This window comes from Erpetoichthys calabaricus, chromosome 2, assembly GCF_900747795.2.
Source record: "Erpetoichthys calabaricus chromosome 2, fErpCal1.3, whole genome shotgun sequence".
In the NCBI taxonomy this organism is placed as follows: Eukaryota; Metazoa; Chordata; class Cladistia; order Polypteriformes; family Polypteridae; genus Erpetoichthys; species Erpetoichthys calabaricus.
The window spans coordinates 348,957,081-348,972,476 of NC_041395.2; the positions used below are offsets into that span (position 1 = coordinate 348,957,081).

General features: G+C 42.7%; 1 protein-coding gene across 1 annotated transcript in view; it reads right to left on the reverse strand.

Annotated features, from left to right (window-relative positions):
• The window catches only part of LOC114647408 (uncharacterized), a 62,845-nt gene that overhangs the window by 42,097 nt on the left and 5,352 nt on the right, over window positions 1-15,396 (reverse strand). The window contains exon 3 of the mRNA XM_051923500.1: window positions 3,803-3,886. Coding sequence (XP_051779460.1) covers window positions 3,803-3,886 — 84 coding nt within the window. The remainder of the gene's footprint in view (window positions 1-3,802; window positions 3,887-15,396) is intronic.

The window sequence follows — 15,396 nt, forward strand, 5'->3', positions numbered from 1 at the left end:
AGCACCACACCTCAAATCAACTCCAGGCCTTTTATCTGCTTAATTGATAAGGACATAACGACAGACTTGCCCACACCTGCCCATGAAATAGCCTTTGAGTCAATTGTCCAATTACTTTTGAGGCCCTGAAATGAAAGGATTGTGTTAAAAAAACGCTTTAGTTGCCTCACATTTTTATGCAATCGTTGTGTTCACCCCACTGAATTAAAGCTGAAAGTCTGCACTTCAACTGCATCTGAGTTGTTTCATTTCAAATTCATTGTGGTAATGTACAGAACCAAAATTAGAAAAAAGTTGTCTCTGTCCAAATATTTAGGGACCTAACTGTACAAGCAAATGAGAACATCACTGTACTTGGTACAGTGCATCCAGAAAGTATTCCCAGCGCTTCATCACTTTTTCCACATTTTGTTATGTTACAGTCTTATTCCAAAATGGATTAAATTCATTTTTTTCCTCAGAATTCTACACACAACACCCCATAATGACAACGTGAAAAAAGTTTACTTGAGGTTTTTTGCAAATTTATTAAAAATTAAAACACTGAGAAAGCACATGTCCATAAGTATTCACAGCCTTTGCCATGAAGCTCCAAATTGAGCTCTGGTGCATCCTGTTTCCCCTGATCATCCTTGAGATGTTTCTGCAGCTTCATTGGAGTCCACCTGTGGTAAATTCAGTTGATTGGACATGATTTGGAAAGGCACACACCTGTCTATAGAAGGTCCCACAGTTGACAGTTCATGTCAGAGCACAAACCAAGCATGAAGTCAAAGGAATTGTCTGTAGACCTCAGAAACAGGATTGTCTCGAGGCACAAATCTGGGGAAGGTTACAGAAACATTTCTGCTGCTTTGAAGGTCCCAATGAGCACAGTGGCATCCATCATCCTTAAGTGGAAGAAGTTCGAAACCACCAGGACTCTTCCTAGAGCTGGCCGGCCATATAAACTGAGCGATCGGGGGAAAAGGGCCTTAGTCAGGGAGGTGACCAAGAACCCGATGGTCACTCTGTCAGAGCTCCAGAGGTCCTCTGTGGAGACAGGAGAACCTTCCAGAAGGACAACCATCTCTGCAGCAATCCACCAATCAGGCCTGTATGGTAGAGTGGCCAGACGGAAGCCACTCCTTAGTAAAAGGCACATGGCAGCCCGCCTGGAGTTTGCCAAAAGGCACCTGAAGGACTCTCAGACCATGAGAAAGAAAATTCTGTGGCCTGATGAGACAAAGATTGAACTCTTTGGTGTGAATGCCAGGCATCGCGTTTGGAGGAAACCAGGCACCGCTCATCACCAGGCCAATACCATCCCTACAGTGAAGCATGGTGGTGGCAGCATCATGCTGTGGGGATGTTTTTCAGCGGCAGGAACTGGGAGACTAGTCAGGATAAAGGGAAAGATGACTGCAGCAATGTACAGACATCCTGGATGAAAACTTGCTCCAGAGCGCTCTTGACCTCAGACTGGGGCGATGGTTCATCTTTCAGCAGGACAACGACCCTAAGCACACAGCCAAGATATCAAAGGAGTGGCTTCAGGACAACTCTGTGAATGTCCTTGAGTGGCCCAGCCAAAGCCCAGACTTGAATCCGATTGAACATCTCTGGAGAGATCATAAAATGGCTGTGCACCGACGCTTCCCATCCAACCTGGTGGAGCTTGAGAGGTGCTGCAAAGAGGAATGAGCGAAACTGGCCAAGGATAGGTGTGCCAAGCTTGTGGCATCATATTCAAAAAGACTTGAGGCTGTAATTGCTGCCAAAGGTGCATCGACAAAGTATTGAGCAAAGGCTGTGAATACTTATGGACATGGGATTTCTCAGTTTTTTTTATTTTTAATAAATTTGCAAAAACCTCAAGTAAACTTTTTTCACGTTGTCATTATGGGGTGTTGTGTGTAGAATTCTGAGGAAAAAAATGAATTTAATCCATTTTGGAATAAGACTGTAACATAACAAAATGTGGAAAAAGTGATGAAGCACTGGGAATACTTTCTGGATGCACTGTATATATATGGGACGTAACCACCCATACAATCAGGTCGGGACTGAGACTAAGAATGCAATGAATGAATATTATTTTCTTATAATTATATAAAAATATATATATATATATATATATATATATATATATATATATATATACAGTGGTGTGAAAAACTATTTGCCCCCTTCCTGATTTCTTATTCTTTTGCATGTTTGTCACACAAAATGTTTCTGATCATCAAACACATTTAACCATTAGTCAAATATAACACAAGTAAACACAAAATGCAGTTTTTAAATGATGGTTTTTATTATTTAGGGAGAAAAAAAATCCAAACCTACATGGCCCTGTGTGAAAAAGTAATTGCCCCCTTGTTAAAAAATAACCTAACTGTGGTGTATCACACCTGAGTTCAATTTCCGTAGCCACCCCCAGGCCTGATTACTGCCACACCTGTTTCAATCAAGAAATCACTTAAATAGGAGCTGCCTGACACAGAGAAGTAGACCAAAAGCACCTCAAAAGCTAGACATCATGCCAAGATCCAAAGAAATTCAGGAACAAATGAGAACAGAAGTAATTGAGATCTATCAGTCTGGTAAAGGTTATAAAGCCATTTCTAAAGCTTTGGGACTCCAGCGAACCACAGTGAGAGCCATTATCCACAAATGGCAAAAACATGGAACAGTGGTGAACCTTCCCAGGAGTGGCCGGCCGACCAAAATTACCCCAAGAGCGCAGAGACGACTCATCCGAGAGGTCACAACAGACCCCAGGACAACGTCTAAAGAACTGCAGGCCTCACTTGCCTCAATTAAGGTCAGTGTTCACGACTCCACCATAAGAAAGAGACTGGGCAAAAACGGCCCGCATGGCAGATTTCCAAGACGCAAACCACTGTTAAGCAAAAAGAACATTAGGGCTCATCTCAATTTTGCTAAGAAACATCTCAATGATTGCCAAGACTTTTGGGAACATACCTTCTGGACTGATGAGTCAAAAGTTAAACTTTTTGGAAGGCAAATGTCCCGTTACATCTGGCGTAAAAGGAACACAGCATTTCAGAAAAAGAACATCATACCAACAGTAAAATATGGTGGTGGTAGTGTGATGGTCTGGGGTTGTTTTGCTGCTTCAGGACCTGGAAGGCTTGCTGTGATAGATGGAACCATGAATTCTACTGTCTACCAAAAAATCCTGAAGGAGAATGTCTGGCCATCTGTTCGTCAACTCAAGCTGAAGCGATCTTGGGTGCTGCAACAGGACAATGACCCAAAACACACCAGCAAATCCACCTCTGAATGGCTGAAGAAAAACAAAATGAAGACTTTGGAGTGGCCTAGTCAAAGTCCTGACCTGAATCCAATTGAGATGCTATGGCATGACCTTAAAAAGGCGGTTCATGCTAGAAAACCCTCAAATAAAGCTGAATTACAACAATTTTGCAAAGATGAGTGGGCCAAAATTCCTCCAGAGCGCTGTAAAAGACTCATTGCAAGTTATCGCAAACGCTTGATTGCAGTTATTGCTGCTAAGGGTGGCCCAATCAGTTATTAGGTTCAGGGGGCAATTACTTTTTCACACAGGGCCATGTAGGTTTGGATTTTTTTTTCTCCCTAAATAATAAAAACCACCATTTACAAACTGCATTTTGTGTTTACTTGTGTTATATTTGACTAATGGTTAAATGTGTTTGATGATCAGAAACATTTTGTGTGACAAACATGCAAAAGAATAAGAAATCAGGAAGGGGGCAAATAGTTTTTCACACCACTGTATATATATATATATAAAAATCCAAAAAACATAAGGCTTTACCTGTTGCACATTCTGAGCGAGTGATGAGGGACTGTAAGGAGTTCTGAATCTTAAATGTCTGATGGAGATGCTTAGCAATCATACCTGCAAGACAGAAGGAGAAAAATAAAAATCAGTGCTGCAATTTGCAAGATGCATACAAATCAATAGCAGGAGGTGCGTTGGCACCCATCTGTTACTCATCATCGCTGTTTGACGTACCTGAAGAACAATTAAGTAACTTTTGTCATCTCAACACCCATGTTGGACATACCCAGGAAGTTTAAGAAACCCACCATAAAGGCCAAGCACAAAACCCCTGTATTCCTAAGTAACTAGTGCCCTGTGGCACAAACCTCAGCTGGCTTGGAAGAGCTTGCCAGGTGGGATGGCAATGGCACACATTGACTGCTCTGCTCTGGGCTCCTGAAAGGCAGCCCAGCATGTTAAACAGGTCAGTGGACGATGTGTGCCACTAAGATGTGTCCATAGGCCTCTATCAATTACAATATGTGTCTAACATCTTAGATGGGGGCCTGTAGGAAGCAGACAAGCATGATGGGTAAATTAATTCAAGATGTTTTAAAGGAAAAGATTGAGGGTCACATGGTAAGAACAAACGCATCAGTTATCACGAAGACTGGGAAACCGCCTTTGACTAACAAGGAGGAAGTGTATGAGAAAGAAACAAACGTGACGACCACAGAGGTGCAGATGAGACTGTTGATCTGCATTTGAATGAAGCTTCTGATGAGAGGAGCCTGAGATCAAACAAAAGGAAGCAGGAATTCAGGACTCAGCATGGAGAAGGGGGCGGGGAGGGCAAAACTGCCATAAACACCAGAAAACAAAGGCAGCTGCCTACCCAGACGTCAGTGTTGGGGCTGCTGCTCTTTTTTTTTTTTTTTTTTAAAAGTACAGGGTGATTCAGAAAGAGTCATCTGATTTCAAAATGATTTATTTCACCTGTAAATCGTTACAGAGCAAGGCAGTCAATTGTAAATGGTTTTGAAATGAAAGGAAAAAGAAGTCAAGTAACAACAGAAATTGGTCCGTGATGAAGAAAAGTGAATGGGAAGGAAAACCTGCAGCCACTGCGACCTTCCAGAGTTGGAGTTGGAGTTGAACACCCAGGTCGGTGTAAATGAAGGCTACAAATGAAAACGCTGGAAGTCATCTAATGTGCCACAGCCCTAACTTGACGTTACTTTGTAGCAATTCTGTGAATAGGACCGGCAACGTCTTGGCCTAAAATACTCGTTCTCGTTAAAATTGTGCCAATGTTCTAAAATTCAGGGGGTGTACGCAGTTATTAAATTTATTTTTAAATCTGATATCAGCATGTCTGCACATCTGTCCTCCCCAGGATTTCTATAATTCCATACAGATAGCTTGGTGCCAGCTTCATTTTGTAATAAAAATATCTCCTTGCTTTACCTTCTTGTTATATTTATTGTGTTAATTGCTTACTGAGAGTGCAGACTATGAAAGGGGAACACCAAAGAAAATCTTTTTGGTTACAAAAATAAATGCTTGCATCATCTCCAGCCTGCATTACAAAACACAATGAACAAGATCACATTTCCAGTTCATTATGTCACATCACCGGCAGGCTCCCCAGTGGGATAATCACGCAAAACGCCGTGCTACCTAAATCTGCTGAGCTGTGAGGTAACCTTCACATTCAAAAATACGAAACACAAAAACAACAAGAAATGGCACTGAACTGTAACTGGACACACACTCAGTGCATGACATTGAAAACAATTACAGCTTACGTTTAAATTTGATTTAACCACTTTTCACGTGGGCCAAGTGACAAGCTGAAATATACAGACTACTGGTCAAAGGTTTAGAACACCTCCGGTTTTTTCATGCAGTTTAATGTCTTCATGTTTCATGAAATCAAAGCATACAACAAATAAAACAAGTCAAGAAATCATTAATGTTATTCAAACTTTAGGTTCATCTGAGTAACCTGCACCCTCTGCTGACCTCGCAGCCAAACTGTGGTCACCCTTGAGATTCAGAATGCCAGTCGCCAACTCCACCTCCAGCAAAAGGACTGCAGACCATCACACTTCATCCTCCATGTTTGCTGTTGGTGTCACACACTGGGGGGCCTTCACCTTCACGACAGCCTACAAACAGCCTGCGTGATGAACCAAAGAGTTCAAATTTGAATTCATCGCTCCTTAGGACTTTCCTCCAGTCTGCAGTCGTCCACAGCTGGGATATCAAGGCCCCGTTGTGTCCTTTAAGGAGTGGCCTTCTGACTGACACTTGTCCTGTCGAACCTGCAGCACAAAGTCTCCTCTTTACACCACAGACTGACACTTGTGTGCATCTTTCACTCTAGCAGATCATTTAAAGCTCACATTACAAAGTTGTCTAAATCAGGTTTCTTCCACCTTAAAAATGTTGGGAAATTAAGGCGGTTTCTAAATAAGTGGGATTCTGGGAAATTAATTCCTGCACAGACACCCAGGTTCACTTCCTGGGTCCTCGCTGTGTGAAGTTTGCATGTTCTCCCCGTGTCTGTGTGGGTTTCCTCCGGGACTCCGGTTTCCTCCCACAGTCCAAAGACATGGAAGTTAGGTGCATTGGCGATTCTAAATTGTTCCTAGTGAGTGCTTGGTGTGTGTGTGTGTGTGTGTGTGTGTGTGTGCGCGCGCGCCCTGCCCGGGGTTCGTTTCCTGCCTTGCGCCCTGTGTTGGCTGGGTTTGGCTCCAGCAGACCCCCATGACCCTGTAGTTAGGATATAGCGGGTTGGATAAAGGAAGGAAGGAAGGATGGATGGATGGATTATTCCTGCATTTATTTGTAGTAGGATTGACTACTGCAATGCGGTGTTCACTGGATGTCCAAATTGTTCTTTATACAGCCTCCAGTTAATCCAAAATGTGACTGCAAGAATTATTACAAGAACAAGAAAATACAAACACATAACCCCAGTTCTCACATCCTTACACTGGCTCCTGGTTAAGTTTAGGGCAGATTTCAAAATCCTCCTTTTAACATATAAGGCCTTAAATGGTGGTGGTCTGGCTTACTTGTCTGAAATTATCAGTGCTTACAAACCAGAGGGCACATTAAGATCTCAAGATGGCGGTCTGCTTAAGATTCCAACAATTAATAAAATAACAGTGGGAGTTCAAGCTTTTAGTTACTGAGCCCCCTAAACTGTGGACTGGTCTGCCTACTACTATAAGAGATGCCCCTTCGGTCTCAGCTTTCAAATCTCGGCTGAAGACAAAAGAAGAAATGAGACAATTGGAGGTCTGGCAAAAGTGGGAGAGAAATTACAGGACAGTGGGCTGAAATGGTGTGGACATGCGACTTTCCATGAAAGCAAACCACTCAGGCCCACTAGTAAAAGCTTGGCCTAAAAACTGGATTGGACCAGATGTGGACTGGAGCCGTTCGGATAATAAAAAGACAGAAATTGTCCTACAGACATGTGGCTGACAGTTTAGAGCACAGGATGACAATGGCACAATTCCGGACATTTTTTTCCCCCCAGCTGAAGAGTGACAAGTTCAGTTTAGCACACCCTGACTAGAGCTGCTGATTAACTGTGCAGACTACATCTCTGCTGTTGGTCATTAGCACAATATTTGTTACTGACCCTCACCTGTTCGGTTTCTCTTCTCGGTACTCACATGTGCCACTGCCCACCTGCCAAGTTGTTCTACCTGACTACGGTAAAGTCACCTCTGATGGAGGATCGCAGGAATCATCGGGTAGAAGACTACTTTCATCAGATGGCTGGCCCAGTGCTGACTCAGCTATGGAATGGATAATAGGGGGAGACATCTTGATGGCCGAGGTCTCCAGGACTTTAAATAAATCCAAATCGCATGATGTGATGTCATTGTTGAATTCTGCTCTGTATTTGTAATATTTCAATTGTACTATTATATTGTACTGAAGATTATTTGTGTTCTGTGTATTGTGTTGTATTGACCCCCTTTCTCTTTGACACTCACTGAATGCCCAACCTACCAAGAAAGGGGTCTCTCTTTGAACTGCCTTTCCTCAGGTTTCTTCCATTTTCTCCCTTTTTTTCCTTGAATTCTTAGAGAGTCAAGGCTGGGGGGGGGCAGTCAAAGGGCTGGGCCTGTTAAAGCCCATCATGTCACTTCTTGTGTGATTTTGAGCTATATAAAAATAAATTGTGTTGTATTGTATTATTATCACACAAGTTGTAGACCCTCAGAAACTTGTCCTCTGATAGGCTGGTGACTTTGGCTCTGCCAGATCTCATCCTATCAGAGTTTCTTCCAGTTTCCAATTGCCTTTGGATTTTGTAGGACACCCGACACTGGACTCACAGACACTTTCATTTTCTAGCAATTTCTCTAAATGAAAGGCCTACACTTGTAAGGGTAGTAACGCTCTCTGTCTCACTTCATTTAAGATGTATTACTATTATTATTTGGTGATTGCTGTTTTCTTGCCATCACCACTGTCATATTGTCCAAATACGACTTCAGAGGGTGTAGTAACACCGCCTGCTCCAAGACACACAAGAGGGTTTTGAAGTAATCAACAGAATTGGGGACACCTGGGCAAACTGTTTCCTTCAACTTGCAAGGCTTCATTTAATTGAATTGCTGCAGAACATCTGTAGGTTGGAAGCTATTAGTTGTTCCCTGAAGAAGGCCCATTTATAATATTCTGAAATTTCCTTTTTTCCCCCTCAGTTTTTGCTAACTTAAACTTTAAATTTAAACCTCTAGTAGTTTACTGCTTACCTATTCACCATTTTAGGTCGTTCATTGCATTTCAACAGACTCAATATAAAAAACTGGAAACACAAACACAAAGTGGAAAGCTGAGCTGTGACAAGCAGCATCTCCAGAACTTTCCACAACATGTGACCTGGACCAAGGATACCAGGACAGAACTTTGCTAGTGGTTTGTCTTTGCAATGCCAGGCCTAATTTTTCCTTTAAAGTCCTTAAACAGTATGGCAGCCACTTAGTGGTCAGCCTTTAACAGAAAACACTGTCCAGCATGAAATACATTCAGGTGGGCTGCCCTCTGGTACCTCAGGTGAACATGATGTTTCCTCCTGTGTTTCTCTTTCAATGGACTTGAACTGGAGTCCTTGTCTAATTAATAAGTATCAGCCTTTGCCGACACACTGCCCCCTGGTGGAGTCCTTACTACTTTACAAGACCCCGTGACACCAGCAGAATAGCGATGAGCGACTCACAAACACATTGTTCTTTTTTGAACAAATCTCTGCAGCGAGTCACACAAATCAATTCCAAGGACGAGTAAGCGGATTCAGTGGAGTACAACACTTGTGCTAAGCGCAAATGCGACGTTGTCAGGTAGATGTTTAAGCTGCGTATATAAATAAATAGCGCCAGTCCGATTTATGATTCTTGTTCACTTGTGATTCTATGGCCTTCAAACTGAAGCATTACTGGCGAATGACGAGTCGCTCACTGTGGATTCTCTTGTTCATCACACAAGTACAATACGATAACAACACAGCAACTCTGTGTCAGGGACACCCGAATGTGCCCAAACAACAAAACATACCAGGAGTTGTGTGGTCCAGGATACCTAGGGGTCAGAATCAGAAAGTTAAAGATGAACTCGGAAGTCAAAGACGGAGGAAAGTCACAAACTTCTAGGGCCTACACGGGCCTAACTATTATCACTAGATTTAAAAAGGCTGCTGCATGTCCTGAGGGATGGCTGCAAGTGTGATCACTGCCATAGTTAAATGAACACATCATCATGATCAAGGTCACATGACAGGAAACAAAATGACAGCAACAAGAACTTTGTACATTCAAATCCAAACATGAAGTGTCAGAAATAAAATCCTCAAGTGTCAAAATCCCAGAATAGACAAAAGCACATAAAACTGGGGCTAATGCTAAATGGTGAGAACTCGATATTAAAACGCATTTACTGCCGTTTGTACAATCCATTTTTGGGAGTCTATTACAGTTCTATACTTGAATTAAAACTAAATAGTGGAGGTCTCTCTGTACATTCAATTACAGTCACACACTCACTGCTCATATGCCCCCTAGTGGCTCACCGACAGTAGGCCTCGTTCACATTGGTGGATTGCTGCCCACAAGCAAGTCACATGACTCTCATTCACCTGAGTCCTGAATTGACTCAAACCCACGACTCTCAGGTGGTTAGTAAACTGCACATGAAATCCAAACACCAGAACAAACTGGTTTGGTTCAGCACCACAAGAATAAATGCCAGGGAGTACAACAGCAAACTTGACTGATTCTATGTATGCATTTGTCATCATGTAGTCATGAATTGTCACCCCCCTCCACTTAATACTTGATTTAAAATGTGCCACGGCTAGTATGTGAATTATTATATATTTGTGATTCACCCAAGGGGGAACCTTAGAAATATTCATTATCTCTCTTACTTGTCACCAGGTTGGATCCTATTGATGAATCATAAAAATTAATTCACTTGAACACATAGTTGAGATGGAGCGAATCGGTCACATGAATCACTGCTGGTGCCAACCAGACCCCCTTTTACCCCGCAGTCGCAGTATATAATCGTATGATAAGACGACGCCTGTCGGGGGCACACATCTCCAGACCACGCCACAACTTCATGTTTAGGCCGTCAGGACCCCACTTCATACTGAGATATTTTGTGAGCGAGTCTCGGTGTTGTTATGAGATCAGATGGATTTTTAATTCTGAAGGAGGAAATCTCAGTGGGTTCCCAGTCTATTTGAATATATTTGTATTTGACTTACAACCCTGAGCGCACATTAAGATCTCAAGATGCTGGTCTGCTTATGATTCCAAGGATTAATAAAATAACAGTGGGAGGTCGAGCTTTTAGGTACAGGACCCCCCCTAAACTGTGAAATGGTCTGCCCGCTACTATAAGAGATGCCCCTTCAGTCTCAGCTTTTGAATCCCAGCTCACAACTTCAGTTTAGCACACCCTGACTAGAGCTGCTGATTAACTGTGCAGACTGCATCTCTGTTGTTAGTTTTTAACACTAAAACAGAAGTAACTTGGCAGTTAGAATTTGATACTCACCCTCACCTATTCTGTTTCTCTTCTTGGTACACAAATGTGGCACTCGGTGCCACGGCCCACCTGCCAAGTTGTTTTGCCTGCCTAAGGTAAAGTCATCTCTGATGGAGGATCGCAGGAATCGTGGGAAAGAGGGGTCCTTTCATCAGATTGGCTGGCCCAATCACTGTTTGAATGGCCAAATGGGGGAGGCAGCTTGATGGATGAGGTCTCCAGTAGTCTAAAATTACCCAAATCTTATTATGTGATATCATCTACTGTTAAAAATTTTAGAAGTACGGAGTAGAATTTATTTTTATACTGTATTGAGGATTTGTTCTGTTCTGTGTATTGTGTTGTATTGGCACCCTTTTTCTTTTTGACACCCACTGCACGCCCAACCTACCTGGAAAGGGGTCTCTCTTTGAACTGCCTTTCCGGAGGTTTCTTCCATTTCTTCCCCCTACAAGGGTCTTTTCTTGTCTTCCTTGAGAGTCAGTGCTGGGGGGCTGTCGTGAGGCAGGGCCTGTTAAAGCTCATTGCGGCACATCTTGTGTGATTTTGGGCTACACAAAAATAAATTGTATTGTATTGTATTTGGAGATGCCATCTGAAGGAGCCAATTCTCAGGCCAAGTGAGTGAGTCACGCTGCTGCATTACTAAGGCAAATGTTAGCAAGACGCAACAAGCGTCTCCTTCTTCTATTTGTGAAAACAAACGATACGCACTAACTTGGAACAAAGGAGTTGGGATTATTTTTAACTTCACTCGGTTATCTGCACGGCTGGCACATTGCAGTGCAGTACAAAGATGTGTTGAATACGTACGGCGGCTTCCTTTTAATGAACTCCGTGTACAGTCAGTCAGCATCAGTGGATGACAAAACTGTTTCATAAAGGATCCAGCTAAGTAAGTCAGAAAGAAAAGGAGATAGATAGATCGATAGATAGGATACTTTATTATTCCCAGATAATGGCAAACACAAGACAAGTCAAGTGAAAAGGGATTGAGGGGACCAGAAGAAACACAGAGGAAAATCAACCAACGTAAAGTCGAAAAGAGAAGGTCCACCTGATCTCACATCAAACCCAAAAGTCACCCAAAAACACAATTCCACTTATCTTAGTATAGCGCTCTTCACAGAGTGTGGGGTCAAATTCTCAGGTAAAACGCCACTCTCTGATATATAAACGTCTACGTGTGGAATTGTCAGTCTGTCTGGTCCGGAAGTGAGAGGTGGAGTCAGGGTAGAGGTTCCGCCTCCAAGGATACACAAGCGAGGCGAACACGTCGACAAAACGAAACCTCCTAGGAGAGAGACGCCCAGAGGAGTTCCTTTCAGTTAATCTCGACGGGTCAATTTTTTTTCTGACAATTTCAATAGTTTCAAGGGCTTTTAACAGATTAATCTACTAGCCGTGTAAGCCCATACTAATTAATAAATACGGTAAAACCTGCGTCAGGGGGCAGGACCAAGACCATGACGGAAAAGGGAAAAGACAGATCACAGAACAGCTACTTTAAGAAATGATATACAGTCGATAAGTTTAGTGAATAGTCATATTTATTATAAAAAAACTATATTAACAAAATATATTATACAGGGTGGCGCACAAAAAACCGAACCATCTCTGACCAGCTGGCTCGAGCTATTATACAGGCGGATGTTGTTGCGACGGGGTCAGCAGCCCCAACTGTGCATTAGCAAGAAAGCGGTGAGCCAAAGAGATCCAGAAGATGTATTCTCTGCAACAGAGGATTGGAATAGTGGAGGCATCTACCGGTTCTTTTAAGGAAATGCGGGACATTTTTACACAAAAGTTTCCTGGCGTAAACCTACCAGCAAACAGCAGCATTCACGTGTTGGTGAAGAAGTGGCGTAAGACTGGGTCAGTTGCAAACTGCAAAAACAAATCGGGCCCGTCCGTTCGTACACCTGCGCTCATAGCAGATATTCAGGAACGGATGGCCAGAAGCCCTAGGAAATCAACATGGAAATTGGCACAACAAGCGAATGTCTCGCGCAGGTCTTGTCAACGTGTGTTGCACTCACTACAAATGAAGCCGTACAGAATGTCTTGTTTCCAAGAACTGAAGGACGACGACAAGGAAAAAACGTGTATTTTATTGCACGTGGCTCCTTCAAACAACTGCAGTTGAATTTTTGTATTGCATATCTTTCGTTTTTGTGTACGGGGTAAGAAACGTACGTCGGCATTGGAGTCGGAGATGGTTCGGTTTTTCGTGCGTCACCCGGTAGTATTAGCAAAATTAATTAATTTCTATAATCTTGTAATGACCAGCATAATAGCCAAATATAACTCAGAGGTAGTGGAGTTTTCTACATTTTACTTTGAGCGTTCATTTTGTAACAAACGGTGCCCTGCCTTATCCGCCGTTATCTGGGTTACAGAGCACATCGCCATAACCCTACCAATCACTTCGTCACATTCTGCCTTTTTCAATACAGTAATCCCTCACTTATCGCGGGAGATAGGTTCCAAGGCCGACCGCGATAACTGAATTTCCGCGAAATAGGGACACCATATTTATTTCATTATTTAACGTGTATTTGGACGTTTTTAAACCCTCCCTGTATTGTTTACAACCCACCCTTTACACTATTAATAACAGGGACAACTGCTAAGCAATATGAAAATCGGTAGATAAGTTTACACTTACTGTATAGCGAAGTACACGTAGCTATATATGACGTGATGATGGTGATGAATATGCTGCGCAGTAAAAATGATGACGATGAAGGTGATAAATAACCTGAATGCAGTAGCAAGAGCACGTTAATGCTGAATGAGTGAGATGAGACTTCCTGGTTAATGCAGCACTCCATTGCTGAGCCAATCAGCAGCACACAGGAACTTAACTGTGTGCTCTGATTGGGTAGCTTCTCAGCCATCCGCCAATAGCATCTCTTGTATGAAATCAACTGGGCAAACCAACTGAGGAAGCAAATACCAGAAGTAAAAAGACCCACTGTCCGCAGAAACCCGCGAAGCAGTGAAAAATCCGTGTTATATATTTAGATATGCTTACATATAAAATCCGCGAAGTCGTGAATCCGCGAAAAGTGAACCGTGAAGTAGCGAGGGATTACTGTACCGCAAACACTGCAGCTTATTGTCTCAAAACTTCCTTCCGCCGCACCTCCCATTGTCTCCACTCTTCTAGTCTCATCACTTACAGCACATTCCGCCCTTTCTGCTCCCACACAGAGCATCACTAGCCTCCTGCACGTCACAATATATTAACCCTTAAACTGCCCCATACTTGGGGGGGTTAATGCACCCCCTGAATGGCAAATACTTTTTTACTGCACTTCAAGTAAACATCACAATTCACAAAGAAAAAGTGAAATTTTAATGGAACACACAGTTTTTTTCATGCACAGAGCATCACAATTACTGTGACGCTCATCATTTTACACACTGCTAATGAACTGTAAAAACTATTTAAAAAACTACTGGAACAATATGTGCAACTGACGCCATGGATGAAATTCAGTACATCACCGAGCCAACTGCACTTGAATTGGCCGCACGCGAGCACACGCAGGCCAACGCTGACGCTTACCAGGCTAGTCTAGTGCTGTGGCTCCATCCCAGGGACAGTGAGGCTGCAGGGGCCGGCAGTGGCCATGAGTGGGCTGCTCAACGAATGTACGGCACAGACTGATCAGCGCCAGCGTGCCGGCAAATTGAACTGAGAAACAACTTTAGCCAGTTCCAGCAGTTTAAGGGTTAACAAAACACAACAGAATTTAAAAATGAAAATTACAATGCAGAAGAACATGAATACAGAATAACGTTACCGTCAGTGGTTTCCATTTTCAACACGTGTTTCAGTTTTGTCGGCATCACACTTTATCACTCACTATTGTTCTTCCTACTCTGTTAATTGAAGCGATACTTTGAAGCGTTTCTGCAGTTTCGTAAACGTTAAATAATTTGACAATTCCAACACCACATGCATACGTTTATCAGCCATAACAATGTATAGTAGTTTTAATTATAACAAAAGAGAAAAAGCTATTAAAGCTAACTAACACTTCATCTTCTTCTTTCAGCTGCTCCCGTTAGGGGTCGCCACAGCGGATCATCTTGTTCCATCTCTTCCTGTCCTCGTCATCTTGCTCTGTCACACCCATCACTGCATGTCCCCTCTCACCACCTCCATATAACTAAACACTGTGATTTCAAAATGTGGCCTGACATGTGGTGCTGCAGAAAAACAATCCGTGCTGGCAAAAGGGCGAGCCGTTCCAATGTGCAGAGCTCGCAGCAGTGACAGGCAGACGCTGGTGTGCACAATAAAAATTCTTTACATTTATATACCGTATATACTGGAGTATAAGCCGACCCAAAAATAAGCCGAGGTACCTAATTTTACCTACAAAAACTGGAAAAACTTATTGACTCGAGTATAAGCCTAGGGTGGAAAATCCAGCAGCTACTGGTAAGTTTCAATAATCAAAATAAATACCAATAAAATTACCATACATTAATAATAATCTTTAAAAACAAGCCCAGTGCATTCTTTAACCGCCTTCTCTGCCTTATGC